Source organism: Fulmarus glacialis, unplaced genomic scaffold (genome assembly GCF_000690835.1).
Source record: "Fulmarus glacialis isolate BGI_N327 unplaced genomic scaffold, ASM69083v1 scaffold40523, whole genome shotgun sequence".
NCBI classification, from domain to species: domain Eukaryota; kingdom Metazoa; phylum Chordata; class Aves; order Procellariiformes; family Procellariidae; genus Fulmarus; species Fulmarus glacialis.
Window position 1 is genome coordinate 3,387 of NW_009201731.1, and position 23,555 is coordinate 26,941.

Genomic DNA, 23,555 nt, shown 5'->3' on the forward strand with positions numbered 1-23,555 from the left:
TTTTTTTTTGGTAAAAGTTGATGTATTTCATGGGTTTCTGATAAAAGGTATTTTCGAATGGAAAAATGTTCTATCAGTGAGTTTTGGAAAGTTCATACTGGCAAAAATACTACCAGTAAAATCCTTCTCATACAAAAATGTCAGAAGTCACTTTTTTCTAATATAGTAGTGACCACAATAGGATTTTTCCTGCTATAGCTATTTGGATTAAGAAAACGCAGCACATTCCTCCCTCTTGGTGAATTTCTTATATGAATCCGACTTTTAAGGCTAGACCAGGCACAAGAGCCATTTTGATGTGTCCTGTCCGCGATCGAGCATCCCTGGGCAAGCATGGCGGTCTTCTGCTCTGTTGCTTAGAAAAAGAGGAGAAACAGTGCTAAAGGAGACTTTGTCCTACTTTAAGTGGAGAACAGCCGTAGCGGATCAGTTGACGCTGCTTTGGCAAGGAGCGGAGCCCTCGTCTTCCCCTCTTTGGTCAGGAATCTCTACGCTCTGCCAAAGCCTGAGTTTCATAACTGGCTAGAAGGCTCTTGCGGGTTTCCACGGGGCTCAGCTGAGACGTTTGTGGAGGGGGAAAGGGAAAAACGTACGCGGCAGCCAGTGCTATACATCCAGCAAAGGGCCTTTCAGCCCTTCTTCAGCAGGTTTATGGTGGGGCGAGCATAATTTGCCTTTTCTCTTTGCTGTGCGAGGGGAGAGGCGGTGGGGAGCGGAGCGGTTCTCTGCATGGCTCGTCTTGGTCTGCCTGGGTGTGGTTACAGAGGCATGTGAATTGTCCCATGGTGTGGAGCAGACCTTGCAAGATGGGGAGAGGCAGCAGCTTCTCAGAAAGATTAAGTAGGACATTTTGTGTAGCTTCAGCTTCACATGGCTTGAAGAAAGAACTTTGTGTATGTTCCTCATTGCACTGGCCAGAAATGCACGTTAGCAGCCTGGGACCTGCAAGAGGCTGGGCTGGGACACGGCTGGTTTCTTCGCTTCCTCTGATTTTACCCCAGCATAACTCTGCTTCATGGATGAGCTGTTTCTCTAATTAAAACCGATGAAAAAGGAGGACCAGGAGGGCTGCCAGGGGAGTGGGAAAGTAGAAATAAGATGAAGGTCTGTTGATTATTTGCTCTTGGTCAAATGGCTGCTGTGCCTCTGTGGACCCCAGTGGGAGCCACATCACTGAACACGAGATGCAGGAGCAAGAAAGAGATCTTCCATGCACCTGAGGATCCCTGACTCCACTGGAGATTTTGAAATGCAGATGAAACACGTGGGAAATCCCACCTGCAGGTGCCCGCAGGCTTCCCGAAGGCTGGTGCACTAAAACCTTCCCAGGCCTGGGACAGGTAACAAGAGTTTGGAGGGCAGTGGCTTTGCTGGTCCAGGTTTTATTTTCCCTTACACTCCTGAAAATCCAGAACAATCCCACTGACGGCTCTCGGACACCTGGAGTTTCTGCTTACATGCAGTGTTTGAAAACGTGGTCCACTGTGGAGGTAGCTGCCACGTGTGCTTATTTATTTGTTTCTGTTCCCACCTCCTCCTTGCTGCTCGCTGCTCGCGAGCCTGGCAGATTTTCAGGAGCTGGGCTGCTCTTACATAACGTTGCGCCAAAATCGGTACGAAAGGATTCGGAGGAATCCATGGCTGGAGTCACCTTTGATCCCTGGATTCCCTTCTGGGTTGTCCACACAGCTCGGGCACACCAGTGTGAGCTGCTGCTTTGCCCTGGGGCATCCTCTGCCATCGGCATCCCTCGGGACCGGGCGTATCGTGAAGGACGAGGTCTCCAGCCGCGCCGCTCGGCGAGTGCTGCCTTTGCCGCAGCCGCCTTCGGCTGCCGCATGACGGCAGGTGTGGTCCTGCGCTGGCTGTCCTGGGCACGCAGCCGCTTACAAAAGCAGCATCTCCCAGGTCCCCGAGAGAGCATGACCAGAGTTCAAGCCTGTATAATTAATGGTAATTATCCGGTTGAGGGAGTGGGTACGAAACTGATTTAACTCATCTGAAATCCTCAGCCTGAGTCGTGCTGAGCTGTGTTCTCAGCTCAACAGACCTGCACCCGCATCCAGAGGTATGGACTCGAGGAAACCTTCTTTCTCCTGGGACGGTCTCTTCTCCATGTCGTGGGCAGCTTCAGCCAGGCAAAGCCCCTGGCACCCCTTTGAGAGGATGCAGGGGCTCAGCCCAGCAGCGGAGGGGGAGACCTTGTAGATCTCCAGCATGCCGGAGAGCTTGCAAAGCACAGCGGGGTGCACCCCATGGAAAGGTGGGCAGGGCTCACCATGCCACCCACGGGGCTTTGGGTGCTGGTGTGCGCTGGTTTAAAACAAACATGACCCGGCTAGCTGCAATCCCATCTCTGGGTCACAGCACAGACAGACCCAAAGCGATGGAGCCAGGCTGTCTCCTGCACTGATCTCCAGTTGGGTGCCTCTGGTGATAAATCACGAGTGTTTCGGTTTGGGTGCGGTGATAAATCTAAGGGCTGCGAATGATGGTGTACACAATAGTGGTTTTTAGCCAATAAACTGGGCTTTTACGTAAAAGCTTCCATACGCACGTACACTGTCAGGCAGCAGGTGAGACAGGAGAGTCGGAAACATTAATCTGCAGAGAAAAGGGAGCCTTGGAAACTTGCCACTTTTTGTTCCAGTCTCTGCTCTCTGGGAACTCGATTTTCCTCTTCTTCCCCTCCATATTTTACTTCACGTGATTTTTTGCCTTTTAAAAATAGATGCCTCGTTCGCAGTAAGAACACCCTGTGCGTGTTTGCGCAGTGGGTGAGATTCAGCCCAATGCAAGGCTGGGATCGGGTGAGACTTCAGCATCTCATCAGCTCCGGGTCAGCCAGCCGGACATGGGGGCTGAGGTTAAACTTCTGCCTCAGAGTGAATGGCTGTAGGCACGGGCAGTCTGCTTCTTCCATTTAAAAAGAAAATAAAAGATTAAAGGAAGCGTTCACCCCACAGCCAGAACAACTTTGATTATTCAAGGATGCATTTAGGGTTCAAATGTATCATTACATCTTGTTACCTAATTCCCCTCCTGCCCTCACATTGCCTTCCAGGGGATGCTCACCACTGAGTTTGGGGGGTTTGGGTTTATTATAAAGGGGAGTTGCAGAAATTAATGTGCTTTATGGGAAAGGGAGAGGCGTACAAAGGCAAACTATGGGCAGAGAATGAAACCTGAGTGTATGTTGCCTTGGACAATCACGGCACATACAAAAAGGGAACGAGCATTGTAAAGCGGAGAGGACTGTACCGGTCCTTTCAGCTCAAGCACTCGGCGCTGTCGTGTTGGGTCCAGCTGTGGCAAAGGGACGAGCCTCACGTTTCCATCCAGACACGCATCAGGCAGGACTCACAGCCAGCTGCCTGGAACCACCCCAGCTCGGCCCATCGCCACCGAGCCGGCACAAGCCGGGATGCGGCCGGTGACAGTAGCCGTCACATCAAAGCTGGAGCAGAGAAGAGACACCCCACGCGAGGCTCTACAGACCTGGCCAGGATCAGACCGAACCTTCTCACGGCACCTCCCGACACTGTCATTGATTCAGCACATGCAACTTGCCCAAACCTGCCGCAGGGACAGGTCCCCTCCTGTTGCGCACGAGGAAGAAAAGCGGATTTTAAGGCCAAGAGGCAGTATTTTAGAAGGAAAGTAATTTGTCAAAGTTTGTGCATGCCTGAAGGTTTATCTGATGATAACTTGAACCATCATGGCTTCTCCTGTGTAACTCCTCGTGGGACACTCTTCCCAACACAACCAACTCTTCCCAGGTAGTTCAGCCTGAAACATGAGCATCCAGACATGAAGCAGGAACATCTGCAGAGATGGAGAAGCCCCGCCGGGGGTTAGAGAAGCCCCATGCACCCGCACAGCCTGCTTCTCTGCAGCCTCCACCGAAGGCGAAAGCCTTGGTGGCCTCCAGCCCTTGGGCTTGACTTTCACTCCTTTCCCGATACCATTTGACTTCCCTGCAAAGAGTTCCCTCCGTGCTAAGCTTGCTGTGAATTTAACTTTTCTAACACGGGATGAGGAAGGGACCAGCGAGAGCTGCTCCTGGGTAACTCCGTGCACGAATGGATTTACACCACAAGCTCCCCGGGAGAAGTTCGCTCCGGGCAGTGCCTGCATGGGGGATGCTTCACCCCAGCTCCTGGCTCGGTGACCCCGCTCTGCCGAGCTGTACTACCTTTGCCACTTCTCCCAACACAACCTCAACCAAGTGTTGGGTATGTTTTTTTCTCGGTAGCATGTAGGTCACTGGAGAGCCTTAGGGACCCGACAGCTGACATTCATCCTTGATTTTGAATCCGTGCGTCAAGCTTTCTGGAGGCGATAGAAGTGCTGTTGCTGATGAGACCGACTGCCTTTTGTGTGGCTTCAATTAAATATCTTTCTCAGCATGGGATGGTTGCCAGAGCTCGGTTTTTTTAATAAAAGAAATGGTTTTATTTAGATATATATAGAAAAAGTCCCACCTGGCTTTTTGGAAGAGTTTCAGCTGGAATGTAACAGATCCCATATTCTTCTATAAAAAGGTGAGCCGTATTTTTCAGCTGAACTTTTCTCCCTTTTATAGCTGCGATTTGGCACACACACGGCGTAAGAAGCGGCAAGGTCGCTGCCCTTCCCCAGCCGAGGAAGGAAAGCCGCGGCACGTGCCGGGGCCGGCGATACGGGATGAGCTGCCGAGGACAAACCCGGGGGGAACGCGAGCTGTGGGCTGACCCCCGAGACCCGCTTGCTGTTGGGGTCTGCGCAGGAGCCCTGGGGCGGCTCGGAAACCCCAGGAGACGTGCGTCCCAGCCGCTGCGGAGCCTGCCCTGCCGATGAGATGCCTTCGCAGCCATGACCTCCGGAGAGGACCCATGGGGACGGTCACGGCAGAACATGTGCTTCTTCTCCCATCCTTTATTTGCTTTGTCCTCACTGCTCTTTCAACCCAGACTAACACCAGCGCTCTCTCTATTTTAACAGCAGTGTAAGCATGGGCAACAGGTTAAAACAAGGCAAGCAGCCACCGTTTCCTCTGTTTTCTTTCTTCCTGCACCCTTTTAAATTTTGGTTGCTCAGATGACCTTTTCCAAACCTGGGTATCCTCCTCCCTCGTGAGCCATGCTGCCTGGTGTCCCCTGCACTCTGGCCAGGTATTTCAGTCCCCGCTGCCAACTGCAGAGGAGGAGGTGGTACAAGTCAGCAGCTCTTTGCTCAGATGTTACATTGCTCGGCCACAGATGTATTTTAATTAATTCATTTCATTATTTTTAATCAAGATTGCGCTTATTTTTATCATGCATTCACTTATTATCAAGGGTGCACATTGCAGTCTCTTCCCAGCCCCAGCTAGTGAAGCGACCTGCCCCGTCTCATCCAGACTCGCTCCTTCCAGCAGCAGCAGGCGATGCCAGAAATGCTCCAGGAGCCGCAGCACCTTGGCCCAGTGTAACATTTGCATGAGAAAGCCGGGACCGGTGAGGTAATGAAGTCCAAAGGCGAAGCAGCATGAGTCACTTGGTGAAACTGTGGTACCTCCGTTGAATTCCCCGGGGTTTAAAACCAGGGCGCAAGGAGGGATTGGAAATCCCAGGGGAGCAAGCGGCCAGGATGACGAGAACACACTCGATCCTCGTGTGCTGGGAGCTCAGCCACGCCAACAAGCTCGTTTCTGTTTGGTGTTTTTTATTGTGCTCTGATTAATATGGAAATTGTTATATACGCCCGTGCTGGGTGAGCACACATCCCCGTGCTTGTACTGGTCCTGCTCTGGAAATGCCTTTCGGGCTGCGGCATGTCCCCGGCTCCCCTGGGTTGCAGTGGGAGCATGAAGCAATGCTTTAAATCCTCCGCTCGCTGTTCCCTGGTTCTCCCAAGCACAGATTTTAAATGCTGTGCCATCAACTGCTTGATTAATTAATGCTCTTCTGTTTCACTTGTTTGACGATGATATTCAGTGATGTGACTGAAACTCACCTCCCAGGGCGGAGACAGTCTCATGCACTGAAACAGGCTGGACGTGTGTTTTTAGTAAAACAGTATTTTCAGCTCAGGATTTGAAGTTTCTGGTCATTTCCTCGTCCCTCTCTGAGTCACACGCCAAGCCCTTTCTGTTGTTTATTGCAGATGTTGATGGTTACAATAATCCGGGAGTTAAGTGCTCGGCTTTTGGAGGGAGAAGGAAGCGAGCAGCAGGATGAGCTCTCGCTGCTCATTGGCACCAGGCACCCGAGCTTATGGCAAAACTTCCAGGGAGCTCCAGTTTGTATATATTATTATAGAAATAATGTATTGGAAAAGGCACACGGCAGGATTTAAGGCCACTCCACGTGATTGCTAGCTCAGCCAAAAAAGGCGAGGGATCAGCCCTGTTGTCCTGGCCTGGAGATGAGCACAGCAGGGCTGTCTGTCCGTCCGTCTGTCCGCCCAGGGCTCCTGCCGGCTGCTCCCGGGTCCCAGAAGCAGCAGGCTCCTGGCACTGGAGGAGCTGGGGAGCTGCAGCTCTGGGTGGGTGAGCCAGGGTGCCCTCCTCTACCGCCACTTCAGCAAATATTCCTTAATGTGGCTTCTTGCCTCTGCCTGCAGGCAGGGATTTAAGCCAAAAACAGTCAGTTGGGTTTGTCCTGCCAGCCTCAGCTCACCTTGGAGGTGTCAGCCCTGCAACGGTGCTTAACGTGTGATGCATCTCCGCAGCCTCCCCAACTGGATGCTGGCACCGGTCAGGACTGGATCCGAAAAGCTGTGCCCTGGCATTTCCCTTCTCGCCCTTACACCCCAGATTTCCAAACTCTTCAGCAGTCAATAGACATTCAGAACACTGAGAAGCTTCAACACGTGGATGAGGCAGGGGTCTGAGGGCTGCCGGCACGCTGGGCTTGTGCTGCAGTGCCAGAAGGGAGCAATGCAGTTGTGGTCTGGTATTTGCCTGCTCTGCTCTGTGCTGGGGCAGAGTCGGGTCCCCCGGCAGGACCAGCTGTGTCCGGGGAGGATGCTCGCTGCCTGAGCAGAGGAGCTGCTGGAAAATCTCTCTCCCAAGCCCAGCAGCAGCAGTTTGCTGCAGGCTGAGCTCTTGCCATTAGGCAATGTGCTCTTCCCTCTCCAGTGGGTCCGTGCTTAACTTGCCATCAGTCAGAGAAAGAGGACACGTGCAGGGATGTGTGGCAATGCGGGGCCTTCCCAAAGCGTTCGGGCTCTCGCGTTGGGCTGGGGCGGCAGATCCGGAGGGGACCAGACAGGCTGTCGGGAGCACTGAGCGTCAAAGATGCTGTGCAGCCACTGGAGCTTTAGGGTTCGGTTTCTTCTCTGTGTAGGTGCATCCCAGGGCGTAAAGCCCCCATTGCTGATGCACGGGGGTCCGCAGCCCTCCTGGCGTGCCCAGGGGTGGGAACAGCAGGGATACAGATACCGTATGGCAGCGGGGCCAGCCCCGCACGGTGCTGATTGCCGGCTGCATCGCCTCGCTTACCCCCAGCTTTGGGGACACCAATTTTTGCCAGAGGGATGGGTTGGACTCCCTGCAGAGCCCAGCTGGGCTGGGGTGCCTGTGTGCCTTCCCTCCCCACCTCCCCCCAGGGATTTCAGAGCCCGTTGGGCCATTTTGCCACCCAAAAGAGGATTTCCCACCTGCGAGGGCTGCGCCTGCCCTCTGAGAGCAGCGCGGCCAGCTACCTCCTTTCTTCCTCTTGCAGGCGAAAAAAATTCGACAATGAAAATGGAGCTGATGACAGCGCTAATTGCTTAAGAGACGGCATGGCAGCCTGGGGCCGGGGGGATGGCATGCCGTGGGGTTTTAAAACTGCAGATGAGTGCCCAGTGGGATATTTTGCCAGCTCAGAAGGAGATGGAAGAGGGCTCTGCGCTGAGCCGGGGAATACACTGCACAGGCGGGTTTCTAGAAGCAGCACAAGTTGAGCTGGTAAATTATAAAATGCCACACTTGAGGTCTGTTATATAACGTCCCTTTACAGAACCTGGGAGCTAAATATAAAAGAGAGTTACATTTTGGGCTGGTGTAAAATGATGCTCCAGAATGGGTTTGTGTGGGAAGGAGCGCTCTGCAGCGCTGCGAGAAACGGAAAGGCTTTCGGGACCCTGGGTTCACTCCCAGCCTCCATCGCTTGTTTTCTCTGTAACCTTGCAAAAAAGCATTTACTCCCCGGGTCTCAGTTTCCCTCTCTTTAAATCAGGAACAATAAAACCTCCATTTCCTTGCAGCTGCGTTGTCAAGATTAATTCATGTTTGCAAAGTGACCTGAGAATCTATAGAAATCCGAACAGTATATCATTATCCTGATCTAAACTTGGCATATAATATCAACGGGCCAAATTCCCCTCCCACGCTGGAGGAGAAGGGGTTGTGTCAGCGTAGCTGAGAGGAAAATTCCAGCCACCATTCCTAACCAAAAAATGCAGAAGAGAAAAGCCTTTTCGGGCTGAGACCATTTTGTTTTCCTTGAGGAAATTCCCTTCTTCATTAGCTCTGAGCAGAAGGATCAGCTCCCACACAAACCGGCTCATGCCGAAGTGCGGAGGGGGTTAATGGGAGTTTTGGATGGCTCATCGTTCCCCTCTGGGGTAGTATCGGTGACGCTGGGCTCCTGCAGGACCTGCTGCCACCGTCACCGGCTCCCGCTGCTCACAGGTGACAAAGCCAGGAGCATCTCCCGTGGGAAACGCAAGCGGGAGTGGAGCAAAGTAGAAATGCAGAGAGATGCTGTACGTGCCAGGATCCAGCCTGCCTGGCGGTGATTTGGGGCTGTTTTGCCCTGGAGTCCTGCCCTTTTTCTCTTCCACTGCATTTCCACCACCAAGCCCAGCGTGGCCCTCAGCATCCTGCTCTGCCCGGAGGATGCTCCCTCCTCCCCCTGTTCTCCATGAAATGCTGGGAACCAGCCCGGCCCGTTTTCCTTCTCCTTCCTCTCTGCATGCAGAGTGAAGACTGCAGACGCGGGGCAGTCACAGAAGAGCTAGGTGGATTTTCAGGTCAGGTTTGACCACTCAGTTTTGGGCTGAAGGAGGCCAGGTACAGACTGAAGGATGGCTGAAGCATGGGACGTCGGATGAAAGCCTGGCTGGGATGAGCAGGGGATGGTGCTGCCGCAGCCTTGCTCCCGCAGTGATGGAGAGAAACAAAGATTGAACTAGGACCAGCCTAGTTCAGCTTCTCTCTCAGCCTAGGGAGAGCAAGGGGCAGCTAAGGGAGGGTCTGCGGGACCAGGGAGCAGCTCGCCTGGGCTCACGTCGGCTACGTGGAGGTGGCTCGTGCATTCATGTGTTGCCTGCAGACGGGAGAGGGGGAGACCGCTGCATCCCCTGTCTTTTGCTAGGATGCGGATGATGCAGAGCGTTGTGGTCCCTAAGCAGAGGCCAAAATGGGGATGTAGGAGCCCTGGGAAGCCTCGTCACCCCCCTTGCAGCCCTCCCCGCTGTGCAGTGCCCGTCAGGAGCCATGTTTCGCAGCCTGTGCCTGGCTGCATGGCCGGGATCTGGCCAAAGCTGATGCGCAGCCCCTCCAGGTACGGCGTGTGGTTTCTTCAAACCACCTGATCAGCCAGGCCTGATCCTGCACCTGTGAAAACCATCTGAATTGCTGGAAAAAATGTTTTCTGACAGGATGGAGATTTGCAGGGGAGTTGCCAAGCAACTGGCGCAGCTCTGCCGCCTCCCGCTCCTCTCCTCCCTCTGAGAGCGAGCAGGCAGGGGACGGCTGCATCCCTGCATCCCTCTGCCCTGGCCAGCCCAGTGCTCCCTGGCCGTGCCAGCCTGCCCAGGGAGGTTCCACTGGGAAAGGCAGGGACCAGTGGCAGCTGGTGGGACAGGATGCTCCTGGCCAGTGGGGATGACGGCTCCTGCATGCCTGAGCCATGGCAAATCGCCATCAGCAACAGGGTTAGAAACGGGCTCTCTCTTCCAACCCATCTCCGAGCTGTGCAGCTTCCTTTTTGAACTAGTCCCAGAAATGTGTGCTAACACACCGCGCAAAACACCCGGGAAGACTCATTATAACCCGACTTTGGTTAGTGTTACCTCTGCATTTCCTTAGGAGTCGCTTCAGATTTACGCTAAGAGAAATATGCAGCCCGAACCCTTGGGATTTTCTTTTTTAAAGCTTTAATTTAAATCAACTCTTGAGTAACGACCCCCTGTTACAAAAGTCAGCTGATGTCCTTCGTAAAGCCTTGGACCTGTGGCAAGGGGTATGAAGCAACGGCTGACAGGAGGCGAGGCAACTGACAGCTGAGATCTTGCAAAAGATCAGTTGCTGAGTGAGTGGCAATAAAAAGCAAATCCAGCCAGCTCCTAGAAATGGCAAATGGACCAGGCTGTTCAGAACAATCTGTTCCTTCTCCAGAGAAGGGCTGCGGTGCCGGCGGTAGGCTGGGAAAGTGGCTATTCTCGGCATGAAGCTGGTCTGAAATTCTGCTTCAGAAAAATGGCAGGGCCAAGACAGGGTAATGACTAGGAGACATGTCCTAAATCAAATAAAAAGGCTGCAAGTGGCTTTGCTGGGCTGACTCTTCTCCAGGGAGGTTTGTGCTGAAGAAGCCCTGCTCTGCCTCGTCCCACGGACCTGCTCGCTGCCGTGTCCGCGGCTTTCTGCTCCGGAAAACAGGGGAAACCCTGCTGATCCACCTCGGGTCGTTTGCCTGCGTTTGGCCGTGCACTTTACTGTCTCATACCATCACCTACTTAAACGGGCATTAAAATCACTGAGCCAGAAGGAGAGCAGTTGGTGCACCCAGTTTCTTGCCTGGTGCTGCGATTGCTGTTGGAAGGGGACACCCCGGAGTGCCCAAACCTCTCCCATAAAGCCAAAATTGGGGAGACAGAAAGATCTGGGACTGTCCATATCAACACCACGCCAGGCTGGACCTGGGGTGCAATTCCTCCAGGCAGATTTATTTCAGTTGTCTGGCTTTCCTTGGGGCTTGCGGCCTCCCCCAGGATACTTTCCTCGTGTGCCCAACCCAGAGATCAAGTGGCCTTCATTTGATTTGGAAAAGAAAAGTAAAAGAAGATAAACTGAATGCAGATGGTGCAGAACACCCGTACAGCAGTTTAATTAATTGCCGTTAAATGTTAATTCAAAATAGTTTCCCTGAGTGATCTTATATAGGCAAATCCTCAGTTGCCTTAAGCCACTTCCAGAGTGTGTTCAACTAATAAGGTATTCTTAGTTCTGATCAACAGCGTTGCATGGGATGGTAATGAGGAATGATTAATTGGAAATAGCTCTTCTAAAACAGGCTGTACCTGCTGCACTCTCCGGTGCTGCCCAGCTCCGGCCAGAGCTGACGGGGAGCCGTTGGGGGGCACAGGGAAGGGACTCCCCCGTGATGTGCTGCTTTCTCAGCCACAAATCACCCTCCCACCCCTCTTCCCAGTGCTCTCCAGCTAGATCTGGCACGGAGGGTTTCCAGCACGACATCTAGATCTGCCAACAGACTTCCCTGGGGGAGGATGGGATCTGGGAGGTCACAGGAGGAATTTATTAGCTTGGCTTTGCCATAGCCAAGCGCCCCATCGGACCTTCGGAGCTATTGCATTGCATATCTCTCTCCTGAGCAAGACTGCCTCCTGCCTGGGTTTTATGCTGTAAAACGGCTGCGTCCCTCCAAAACTGCTGAGGGATCAGCAGCCCTGCTAAGAGTGTTACTTTGTGCAGCTTTGCCTAAATCACAGGCAAAAAAAAAAATCTCAGCACCAAGGACCCCGTTCCCCATCAGGCAAGACCCCGTGTGACAGCAGCTTCTGCGATGGCTCTGTTCTTGAGTCCTCTGTTCTCTTCTCTTGCTTTAGCTAAAATCTTCCCGCAGCGTAGGAGTGCTTGCTATGAGCCAGGTTTGACCTCAAGCCAGTGAAATTTTTGGAGGTCTTTTCTTGCTTTCAGACGGCAGCGCGTCCTCAGCTATTTTGCTTCTGCATTTTCCCACCCGCGGCGGCAGCCTTTGAGCAGTAATTCAGCACGGCGTACCTGCTGCAGGCAAAGGCGCCTGTAAGTTAGCACAGAGGGATGAAGCAAATCCATGTTATTAGGCTCTGCCAGAGGGGCTGAGCCTGCAGTGGAAAAGAGTTTTGTGTCCCAAAGTCAAGGTCTGGGGAACTTGCTCCTAAAATGACCCTTTAAAAAATAGCAAGTAATGCTATGAAGGAGTCCGTTCACTGCTGGAAATCACATTTTACTCGGTGTCAGCAATTCAGAAGAAACCCATCTGCAGGAAATTATGATGGCAATTTCCTCTTTGAGTGAAGAGGAATTACAGCTGTAATTCCTCTTCGCTGTAATCAAGGAGGCAGCGAACAGCCTCCTCTCCCCTTATTTAATACCAATTACTCTTAAAACTTGAAGCCGTACAGAGACGTCTCTATCCCATCCTGCTGCCTAGAGGCCATTGCTGCTGCACTCGCAGGCCGTCAGGAAAAACACACCCAGAGGTGAAAACCAGCTACTTTTGTGCTATTTTGTTGTCTCTAATGATGGATATGCACTTATTTTTATACCGTAAATTTTCAGTGTGAGAAGGATGTCCTGCAGCGTGCTTGTAGAGTGCCTGGCATATTTGGCTCTCATTTTGTTGAGATTTTAAATGTTAAATAAGGAAAATAGCATCAGAAGTTTGCAGTGTTGTTTCAGATGCTGGGCATGAGAGCCTCCTCTCCCAGAAGGGTGCGTGCTGAGGAAGGGCAGGCAAGAAGAAGTGATATCGTGCAGGGAGAGAACGGCTCAGCATTTGAGGACTAGGCAGCGTGTATTTTGAAGGAAACCTTTTCTGTAAGAAACACTTGGAGCAAAACTCAGGCCAATTGCAAAAGGCTGCAGGTCTACAACTCTCAATGTGTTCGCAACGCTTTTAGGACCAAAACTGGTCTTGCCCATTGAAGGCTGGTGTGGTTCGTGCACATATGAAGATAACCATTCATCGGAGGAAAGAAATAAAAACCTGGGTAGAGAATGTGCTCATGGGAGGCCATTCCCAAGCAAAGGCTTGGGAAGGTGACGCCATGAGGCCAAGGTATCACTCCAGGTCCACGGGACGACATGTCGGCAAAGACGGGCCTAGCGTGTGTCTGAATTCAGAACCTCTTCTGTAAGGTTTTGCTGTCGGACTGCTGGCTGAGAAGATCTTTCCCCGTCACCAGCTGCCTTAGCAGTTGTCAGCATCTTCCTGCTCCTCCCAGCGCTGCTGCTGGAGCTGACGGGAGTTTGATTATGATTTAATCCAGGCTTTTAGAGGAGGGGAAAAAGAAAGTTTTGACAGTTCCATATATAGTCCTCTGACTCACAGATTTCATGTGTCAAACACCGAAGACGGGTTAAGTAGAATTAAGTTCTGGATTTGTTATAAATAGGCATTAAGTAACATGAATGTATTACATTTGCATGAAAATATGGGTCTGATTCTCTAGCTTACCCCAGAGATTTTCTTTGACGTCAATGGGACGCTCCCAGGTAGGTGAGCTCAGCTCAGAGCCAGCCCAGCTCTGATCGTCCCCTGCAGCCACCATTTAACTGGACCCAGTGAAATGGGGAAATCATCACTGAAATCGGGAAGGATTTACGCTGCTTGCACAGATCAGAATTTGGCCCTTAACATAGTACAAGTAGTTTTAATTAGACCCCAAATCTGCAGCTGAAGGAATAATTTCTCCATGTCAATCAGTGCTAAATGTACCTATTAAATCAGGAAAGATGGGTTAAGAAGAAAATTGCATAGAAAGTCACTTTTCTTCTGTTTCTCCCAGAAGATGGAGATTCGTTGGATTCAGATGTTACAGACGATCTCATCCTGCTCCGATTACCATTCTGCCCAGCCACAGCTTAAAGGTCCGTCCAGACAATGAAGTCACCCTCACTCAGAGCAAGTCTGACAGTTGAGCATTGTTTGGGTGAAAACAGCCCCCTTTAGTAAAATAAATGCTTCTGCAATGAGTGTGACAGACACAGACGCTACCAAATCAGATCCCTCCTCAATAATTTAATTTACTGACTTGTTTGTTGCTAAACAATTGAGTATTGGTCCATGGAGAAGGAAAACAAAAAGGACAGACAATATAGGCTGTATTTTGAGGTTGGACTAGTCCAAGGCAAGGGAAACCAGGCTTTTGGGCCACCCAGCGGCATTGTTTCCGGAAAAATAATGTCCACCCCTGCAGCTCTACCTTTATTCTGAACTGGAGGTTTGGCCCTATTTCTGCTGAGGGTGAAGAGAAGCGAACCGGAGAGAAGGGATCTGCAGTGTGACACAGCCAGGGCCACCGAGACAGTGACAACCTCATGCCTGGAAAGGTTGTCATTATTATCCCATGGAGCTGTCAATCTTGCAGGAACAGCATGAAAAGCTCCGGGAGCTTCCCCTGGCCCCGGCGGGACCCTCAGGCTCTGGTGCCTTCCCAGCATCGCTCTGCCCTTGGTTGCGATTTTTCTTATCTAACGCCACATTCTGCTTTCTGCCATGAAAATCATTTCCAATTAAATGCATCCTCAGAGCCTATCTGGCTGTGAATTAGCCTGGAACTCGATGGCTGGCTTGTTGCTCATCAAAGTCTCCAGGAAAACGGGGAGGCACAGCCTCAAGAGTGATGCGCTGGTTGGGGATTTTGCTCATCGCCTTGAACTCGCCGCAGCCCTGCAGACGGGGACGTGGATGCCCTTTGCTCACCCTCAGCGCTTCTCTGTTCCCCTTCATGCCAGAGCTGAGTAAGCAACACCAGGGCAACAAAACTCAGCCCTGCTGCAGCCTCCAGCGCTGTCTCGTGCTCCCCTCCAGGGATCTCAGGGTTTGCTGAGTCCCTGGGAAGGAGCCGGCCACACGCTCCAGCTCACGGGGAAGGGATTATCACGGCTCTTGTGACGCAGCTCCCATGAGCTTCCCTGCATGGAAAGGAGAGAAGCAGGCGTGAATCCTCAATTTGTCTCCTATATTGTCTAAACAGTCTCTCTCCCCAGGGACCTTCCCTGGGTTGGCAGTGCCAACCGTTGCTACTCTCCTGACGGCGGACACCTCGAGGGTGTCTGGATGCCGAGGGCAATGGCAGTGATGTGGTGATTGCTGCCTCTCCACGAGCAAAACAGATAGAAACCAGGTAGGAAGCCCAGGGAGCTGGCTGCGGGGCCGGCAAGGAAGGGGAGGGAATGACAGCTCTGTGGCCCTGAAGCTCTGCTGGGGACGGCGAAGCCCTGGTGCTGCTTTCTGCTCGGAGCGAAAGGCTTCAAAGTCCCAGGTTATGGGACAATTCAAACACTGCAAAGGGAAGCAAGAACCGTAAAATGAGGGTTTCTGCTTGCTGTGGACACGCAGCCGGGGAGACATCGTAGCACATGCTTCAGGGCTGGTTTTGGGGCATGGAAATACCTTTGGTCCACGTAGCGTGGGCTCCCAGCACTGCCGTGGGGCGGGTGGGGGTGCCCTGGCCATCCCCTCGCTCCATCCTCCTTGGTGACGGTCCCCGTGGAGAACCAGTCCACGCTCCGTTGTGATGACACTGTCGTGGCAATCAGACCAGTGCCTGTTCCACAGAGCCTGGGGCAGTGCAGGGCGCAGGACGGGACCGGGAGCGGCTCCCTGCTGGGCTCTCGTCTCTCCTCCGCTTCCCGCTGGAAAGAGGGGCTGTTCCTCAGGAATAGCCGACTGCCGCCGCGGTCCCGTCCCCTGGCTGGAGAGGAACCCTGCGGTGGGGTGAGCAGCGTCGGGGGGGACAGGGGAGTCCGTGAGGCTGCAGCGGGGCTGGGGAGGACCAGCTTTGGGGGTGAGGGCTGCGGGGTCAGTCCCAGTGCCCTGCAGCGGGACGGGGGCTGAATCCAGGCGATATCCCCCACTCGCGCTCCCCGGGGGCTCTGCCCACTGGCACGGGGGGGCCTGGCCTCGCTGGGATTTCTATGGAAACCCAGGTACCGAACAGGGTGGAATAGCTCAAACCATCTGTTCTTCCCCTACTTATAAACTCGATAAGAGGAGCGTGTTTCGCGATGACATCACTACAAATGCTCTCCTTTTATTCATCGCACAGCCATCTGTGATGGTTTCCTCATGTGCCAAACACGCGAGCGGGTGCTGAGGGAGGGCAAGGGGACACAACCACCCCCTTATCCGGGTTTCGTTTCTCCCCTTGGAAAGCAGGCCTGGCCCCGCAGAGGCTTCCTTGTCCGCATTCCCGAGGCGTCTGCAGAGCAACCGGCGGAGTTAGCTGGAAGAAATGAGGGGCTCAAAGGTAAAAACTGAAGCACAATCCAAAGCTGAACTTCTCCACAGGCGCTAGGGAGGATCTGCCGTGGGGATCTCACCTGCAGAAATAAATGCCGCAGTGCGGTGAGCGGGACAAGCAGAGGGGAGCCAGGCTTTCTTCTACCAGCAAGGTGTTGGGTTGTGGTGGGGCTGATTCTGCCTGCCCTCCTGTGCCAGGGCTGAGGCCGTGGCCTGAGATTTGGGTGTTGGGGGAGGCAGGATTGGGGAATATGGGTCAGCTGAGGACACAGGTAGGGGTGGATTTAACTGCCACAGCTTCAGTGCTTACCTGTTAGGCAGTTTCTCAGCTAGAAGTCACCTTCCCACAGCCAGGGATGTGAGCGCTCCTGCTCCGCTCCTGGGCAAAGTCAGCTGGGTTCATTCATGTCCCCAGCTTGGGTGGGTTTGGTTCTGACTCACGCGGTCCTCGCAGTCATGCTGGGTGATAAAAGAGGTGACAACCTGCTGTCACCTGTCTTCCCCACTGCTGGAGGTCTGCACCCTGTCCTGGAATCGAGGTGCTGGCTGCGGCTCAGCCGCCGTGGTCAACAGGCGCTGATTTTGGTTGCTGTTAACATCTCCTTGCCCTGGGGAGTGGTGGTAGCATGGGGGTGGGTTACCCAAGAGCAAAGCACCCGGTGGACTTGGCTCTGAAGTGGATCAGAAGTGCTCATGGAGTTGGTTTGTGTGGCTCAGTGTTTCGGATGGTAATGAATATCTTAGGTGGCAGGGAAGAGCTGAAGGTGGTGACAAACAGCTGGAGGCGGTGATGCCATTAACCCGCTCCCCTGTGTCCAGCTCCACCGTCGACCACTGCTGGTGGTGTTTGCTCAAGTGACCAAACTCTCCCTCTCTGTGGCAGCGGAGAGGGCCCTCTTTGAGGCAGAAGCTTTCGGACTTCCCTGAGAAGGAGAAAGAAAAGCTGGCTGAAGCTGAGATCAGGAGACTGCAGAAACAGTTTCGGATAGCAGCAGGGAAGAGGAAATCTTATGGTGCCAACGTGAGGCAGAAAATGCAAGCTCAGGAGTGAGTGCAACTTTGCTTGGCTGCATTGTGCTTGGAAAGTTCTTCCATGCCGAGATCTGGGGACCCCGGTGCTGAGATGGGGAGGGGTAAGGACCTGCTCCGGCGTTGCAGGTGGGATGTGCTACATGCCATTTGTTGTTCTATTTTTACAGAAAAGAAATAGAGTCGCTGACCCAAGAACACAGAGAGGTGTCGTTAACGCTGAGCCAGATCGCGTCCCTGAGAAATGCAGCGCTGGATGACAGAAATTGTATGGAGCTCCAATGCCTTTTGCAGACCAAATATCAGTACGATTCTCTGATTAGAGATAGAAAAGCCCTGTTAGCTGACCTGGACAACCAGGTAAGAGCATCTGGACCATTCCCTGGCTGAGCATGGTGGAGCAGAGCAGAGTCACAGAGTGAGCCCTATGGCTGAAACTCCTAGATGTAAAATGCATTTAATTCAGGCCTCGGAATATAATGCTGCCTCCTGGCAAAAGACACATGACAATGACAAATGGATAGAGCCAGGCTCCCATTCAAGTCAGCAACACTGGCTAGAAAAGTAAGGTCTGACTCTCAACCTTGTTGTCCCACCAGTCTCTGCAGCTCCTCTTTGATGGCACACGCCTGCCTGGCGTCACGCAACATCCCTCTGCTTTTCCCTTGACTTTTTTTCTGTCCTGAAAAAGAGGCAAAAATGGAATATTTAGTTGTGCTGCCCAAGACATGGCAAATAGAGGAGTAGCAACATCTGAGGGATGTCCCGTCACTTCTCCTGAGGACAGCCTGGTTGGATTTGGTCAACGGTGGGGTGGGAGGTCAAGGGAAACGCAGTGCAGCGACAGGTCCCTGCAGCTCTCTGCTCTGAACAAGCCGCCCGTGACAGAAGTCAGGGAACACGCTCGGGTAGTTTACAGTTGCTAGAGGTGCTGCAGAGCTTTCCACAACGGGGTTAGATTTCAGTCAGGGATCTCTTGGCTGAGTCATACCTCTCCCACCTGCCCCCCACTTCGTTGTTCTCCAACTACTTCGTTCTTCTCATGGATTTATCTCCTCTGGCAGCTCCCCACTTCTGGCAAAAGTTTTCCTCCACTCATTCCCAGGGAGGACTGCACAGATCCCTGTCTGGCCAGCACAATGCCACTACTAAAAAACCATCCTTGTTGCCTCTTCCATTCTACACAGAGTGCTGCTGTGCCTTGTTCAACACCTGCTGAATTTCCCTCCAGAGGCAGCTGCATTTTCTTCGTGACACGAAAGTAAACCCATTCCTAGTTACAGTTTATGTTTCTGCGTGTGCAGGATGGGATCCTTTGGGATTAAAGCTGCTTCTATAACTGTGAGCTCATTAATGACATGGTTGCTGTAGTTCAGGTCAACAAAGGGTGTTTTCTTTGGCTAAGTGTCCTGACAAAGGTCCAGAACGTGGGGGTGGAGATTATACTTTCTTTTTTTCTTTTTTCTCTGTGTGTGCAGATACTAGAGCTGGAAAAAAAGGTGGTGAGGCAAAACCAGAGAGCAGCGAAGGTGAAGCAAGCGAACAATAGCAAATGGCTGCAAAAGCAGATTGAGACACTGGAGACGCGTCTAAACAAGGTAAGGAAATATTTTGCAGACCTTTGGAGACCATGTGCGGGGCCACACTGGGGCCTGTGTGCAAAACGCTTTTTGGTCAGGACAAAGGGTAATGGTGTGAATGCATTTGGTTGACACAAGCTGCATAAAGGACCTGGCCTTGTTCCCCTGGCCTGATTGCTCCCAGAATATCTCAAAGGCTCCTTCAAGCTTGGTGACCCAAATGCAGCGCTTGTGCCATGCCAAGAAGCCTGAAGGTCTGCACCTGCTTAGTGATAAAACCGAGCTGCCTGAAGCCACCTTGCCTTGGACAACGCCAGCTCCAGGTGTCTGCCGTGATCGGCCTGGCCTCCGGTTGCCTCCCCTGTCTTGGGGAGGCGGATAGTGCAGCGCCAACTTAAAATCTCTTGGGCTGTGTTTGTCCCAGCCCTGGTCAAGGTCTTTCAGCAGACACCTGAGCCCCCAGCCCTGCACCAGCTTAAAACCTTTTGCTTCCCTCTCCCCAGGTCACTGTGCATTTCGATACCATCGTGACCAGAAATAACAAGCTCCGAGAAGAGATTGAAAGCCTGCGAATCCAGAAAGCCGTTTTGGACAACTTCTACTTGAAGCTCCATAAGAAGCTGGATCAGCAGAGGAGAAGGATGAACACTGCCGTTGAGCAATCCACACAAGCCTACGAGCAGCGGTACGTGGCCTTGCGAACCCTCTGTGGCAAACTCGGCACCGACGGGCCATGCCAGTGATGAGTATCGATGTAAAGAGAGACCGATTGCAACTTCGGAGAGAGGGTTGACCGCTCTTGTCTAGAGCTGGGTGCTAAGGGTTGGGTGCCTGGTCAGTGCAAGGAGACTGGTACCTCCAGGGTGATTTACTCCACCTATCCCGGACGTTTCTTGGGATGGGGTGAATTACCCCATGGAGCAATCTCTTTCCCCTGAGTCCCACCTGAGCCCGCATGGTGCGTGCAGCAGACCTGGAGCAGAGGCCAGCCAGCTCCGGTCAAAGTGAGCCTGGCTGCTCCAGTTGGGTGCTATGTCCGAGTACAAAACCCCACCAAGAGCTATGTTAGCTTGCTGCTGGCCTGGGGCTAACACGGCTGCATCTGGATGAGAGCCGGGCAACGTGCGCAGCATTGTGGGGGCTTTGCTAGGTCAGGCACAGAGATGCACGGGAACGGCCAGGCATACAAATCCTTATACCTACGCATGGTGTAACCTGCTGCTCTCTGTGTGCAGGATGGAGGCTCTGGCAAGGATTTCAGCCATGAAAGAAAGGCACAGCAAAGACACTGTCCAGTACCATGTCGAGCTGCAGGAGCAGGAGCGTGTCCTTGACCAGGAGACCAAACTGAAAGCCTTCACGCTTGCCAAATTTACAGATCGCTCTGAATTGGAGGAACAGGCCAAAAAGAAAAAAGGTATCAGATGAGAGAAACCACGTGCAACTGGGACCGCAAACCAGGAGTCTGCAGGGTTGGCAAGGGAGCTGCTTATAGCATTGCACCCCAAAGGCAGGACCTCTCCCCTGCCCGCAGGCTCCTTCACCCACCCTTTGCCCTACAGAAGAAAAGGATGAACAGCGATAACCAAGTGAGGCCACCCAAAACCATGTGTCTTGGGGGAGAGGGAGGATGGGGAGGCAGGGAGCTGCCTCCATGTACAACCATGGCTCCTTTTATCCTCCTGGGGAGGGATCCCACTGTTTGCCCCATTCCCATGCACACTCTGAGCTTCTTGCTTAATTCCTGAGTGAAATAGAATCATAGAATCATTAAGGTTAGAAAAGACCTCTAAGATCATCAAGTCCAACCGTCAACCCAACACCCCCATGCCCACTAAACCATGTCCCTAAGTGCCTCATCTACACGTCTTTTAAATACGTCCAGGGATGGTGACTCCACCACTTCCCTGGGCAGCCTGTTCCAAGGTCTGACCACTCTTTCAGTAAAGAAGTTTTTCCTAATGTCCAGTCTAATCCTCCCTTGGCGCAACTTGAGGCCATTTCCTCTCGTCCTATCACTTGTTACTTGGGAGAAGAGACCGACCCCCACCTCGCTACAACCTCCTTTCAGGTAGTTGTAGAGCGCGATGAGGTCTCCCCTCAGCCTCCTCTTCTCCAGGCTAAACAGCCCCAGTTCCCTCAGCCGCTCCTCATAAGACTTGTTCTCTAGACCCTTCACCAGCTTCGTTGCCCTTCTCTGGACATGCTCCAGCACCTCAATAAAGACACCTTCTGTCCCCCCTGACCCGAGCACCCCACCAAACCCAACAGCACCCACAGGGGAAGGCTTTGCAAAGGGCAGCCCCTGGGGACACGCACAGCCCAGGCTCTCCGTCTCTCCCTCAGCCTTGAAGGCAGCCCAGCGGGCCAAGCGGAGACAAGGGGAGAGCTTTGAGAGCCGGGAGGTGGCTTACAAGCGTCTGCTGGAGCTGGCGGAGGACGGGGACATCGACCGGCTGCTGAATAGCTTCATCGAAAAGGAGGGGAAGAACTTCCCCTGCTTCAGCTACATCACCGAGCTGAACAACGAGATGGAGAAGATGCAGTGGAGGATCAAGGACCTCCAGGTCTGTTCCAGGCTCTTCATGTCTCCCCTTTCTCAGCTGGTGCCTTTGGGCTGGGGTGGGTTTTTCCTCTCCCATGTGTCCAGCATCACTGCCCACACCAGAGCCCAGCTCACAGCCTGCCACACGGGTGGGATTAGGGGAATGCAAAGGGGTAGCCAAAAATATAACTTCAATAGACAGAACGCTGCCTTCTCAGAGCTAAAAGTGTCTCAATGCTGCCACCGTGTACCCAGCAAAAATATTGCAGTACCCAGGAGGGCCAGGAGCTGCCTCAGCCTTTTGTGGGGCTGGCTGCAGTGAGGAGTGCTGCCTGTTGTGGGGTCATCCACTGCCCTCCTGGCCTGGCGACAGTAGTCCCCAGAGGGGTCAAATGGGGAATCCCTGCTCCCCGGGTGGAGGGATGGTCCCCAGCCTCTGTTAGGCACCTCTGGGGGGCATTCAGCCAGTACCCGCTCCCATATGCTTGTTGTTTACGCAGAACAAAATTACGGCCCTCGTGACGGACCAGGAGTATGCAGAGAGCAGCAGCCTTCATGTCCTGCAGGAGCTGGAGGTATGGCAGCCCGGATTTCCCTCTGCAAGGGCAGCAGACCCCTGACCATCCTGGCACGTGTCCTAGGAGCCAGGTCCTGCCAATGCCGCTCTGGCCAACGGCTGGAGGCGTGGGCAGAAAAGGGCCCTGTATCGGCTTTGGCAGCCCTGTCTCCCGATGCATGGTGAGAGGGTGTCTGCAGGGCTCCTGCCAGCCCTGGTCTTCCAGCACCTGGAGCCTCGTCTGTGGCATGGAGAACTTTGGATCCCATTCATAGAACCTTTCCGCTGCAGGGATGGGAGCATCCCACAGCCTCTTCTGGGATGTCTCCAGCATCCAGACTGGAACTGACCAGCACTGGGGTGGAGGAGAGAGCAGGGGGGCTGGTATGACACCTGGCAAAACCTTTGCTGATAGGAAAAACTAATGGAAACCACTGAGGAAGCCAACCGGTATGAAGAGAGATGCAAAGAGACCAGCAAAGTCCTGGGGCAGCTCAAATCTGGCATGGAGGCCCTGTTCAAAGAAATCAACTGCGACGCTACGAAGATAATGAAGCAGCTTGGAGAAAACGGGCAGATCACGGATCTGAACCTGATGCAGTTTTTCGGTGGGTCAGGGCTGCCCGTTATCCCCCGCCACACGGCCCAGACCTTGTATGTCCACCACCCGCTTGCACTGTGTTTTCATTGAGTGGTTTTTTTTTTTCCCCCTGTCCCATCATGCACGGGTGTCCCTAATGTGAATTTGGGGTGCCAAATTCCCAGCAAATTCGGGAGCTAACCTGGCTGGATAAACATCCCAGTGGACCCCCAAGCCCTCATCTGGGGTGTGGGACCCAGCCTTGGGCCCTTGCCCCTGGGGAGACGGCACTGCCTCGGGGAAATCAATGGATGCCCTGCTGAGCAAACAGCCGGGGGAGGATTTGGGCAGGGGCCGGGTGCAGGGGCCCTGCGGGACAGCGCTCCCTCCCACCCAGGTCTTGTGGAGAAGAAGACCAACGAGCTCCTCCTGATGGAGTCCATCCTGCGCTACACATCGGCTGAGGGCTCGCATCCGGCCCAGCCCTTCGCCAACCCGCTGCTGCACGGCACCGGCCTCCTCCGGGTGATGGATCGGGGCCAGCTCTGCCCGCCGCCCCCCACCCTGGACGGCACTGCCGACGCCATCGATGCCTGTGAGTGTGTGAGGCGGGAGGGAGGGGCTGTGGCCACACAGCCAGCCAATCCACAATTCCCCCATGGACGCCTGTGCCCTCCAAAACAAGTCCAAATCAGCCTGTCCCGCCCCACCGGGTATATAAGGCCTGTGATGGCATGCGCGACGGGGCGGCCATTTTCTTGGGCAGTGGAGGTGCCGCTGGACCACGGCCAGCTGCGCCAGCTGGTTCTCCAGAGCCAGGAGAAGGAGCGGGACAACGCCACCGGCACGAGCAAGAAGGGGAGGAATGACATCAAGGTGTGAGAGCCCGGCGGGAATGAGTTAAATAAACAGTTTCAGTCTTGAGCTCCTCCTCTGCTTTTTCGTCCTGGCTGTCGTTCCAGCTCCCTTCCCCTCTGGAAGGAGCCCAACGCCTTCTGCAGGCTTTAAAAGCTCGCCGGGTGATATTTCGGCATGGCTTCGCCCACTGTTGACAGCAGCCGCG

At 53.5% G+C, this 23,555-nt stretch overlaps 1 protein-coding gene across 1 annotated transcript; it reads left to right on the forward strand.

Moving 5' to 3' along the window:
• Window positions 1-17,085: 17,085 nt before the first annotated feature.
• On the forward strand, window positions 17,086-23,374 carry CCDC63 (coiled-coil domain containing 63; the record flags this gene model as incomplete). The annotated part of the gene is made up of 10 exons (XM_009574046.1): window positions 17,086-17,249; window positions 17,402-17,591; window positions 18,710-18,829; window positions 19,315-19,496; window positions 20,047-20,228; window positions 21,158-21,378; window positions 21,857-21,931; window positions 22,328-22,520; window positions 22,890-23,087; window positions 23,259-23,374. Coding segments are annotated over 10 exons (1,641 nt in total), but the record flags the coding sequence as incomplete, so codon positions are not given.
• Between the last annotated feature and the right edge of the window lie 181 nt (window positions 23,375-23,555).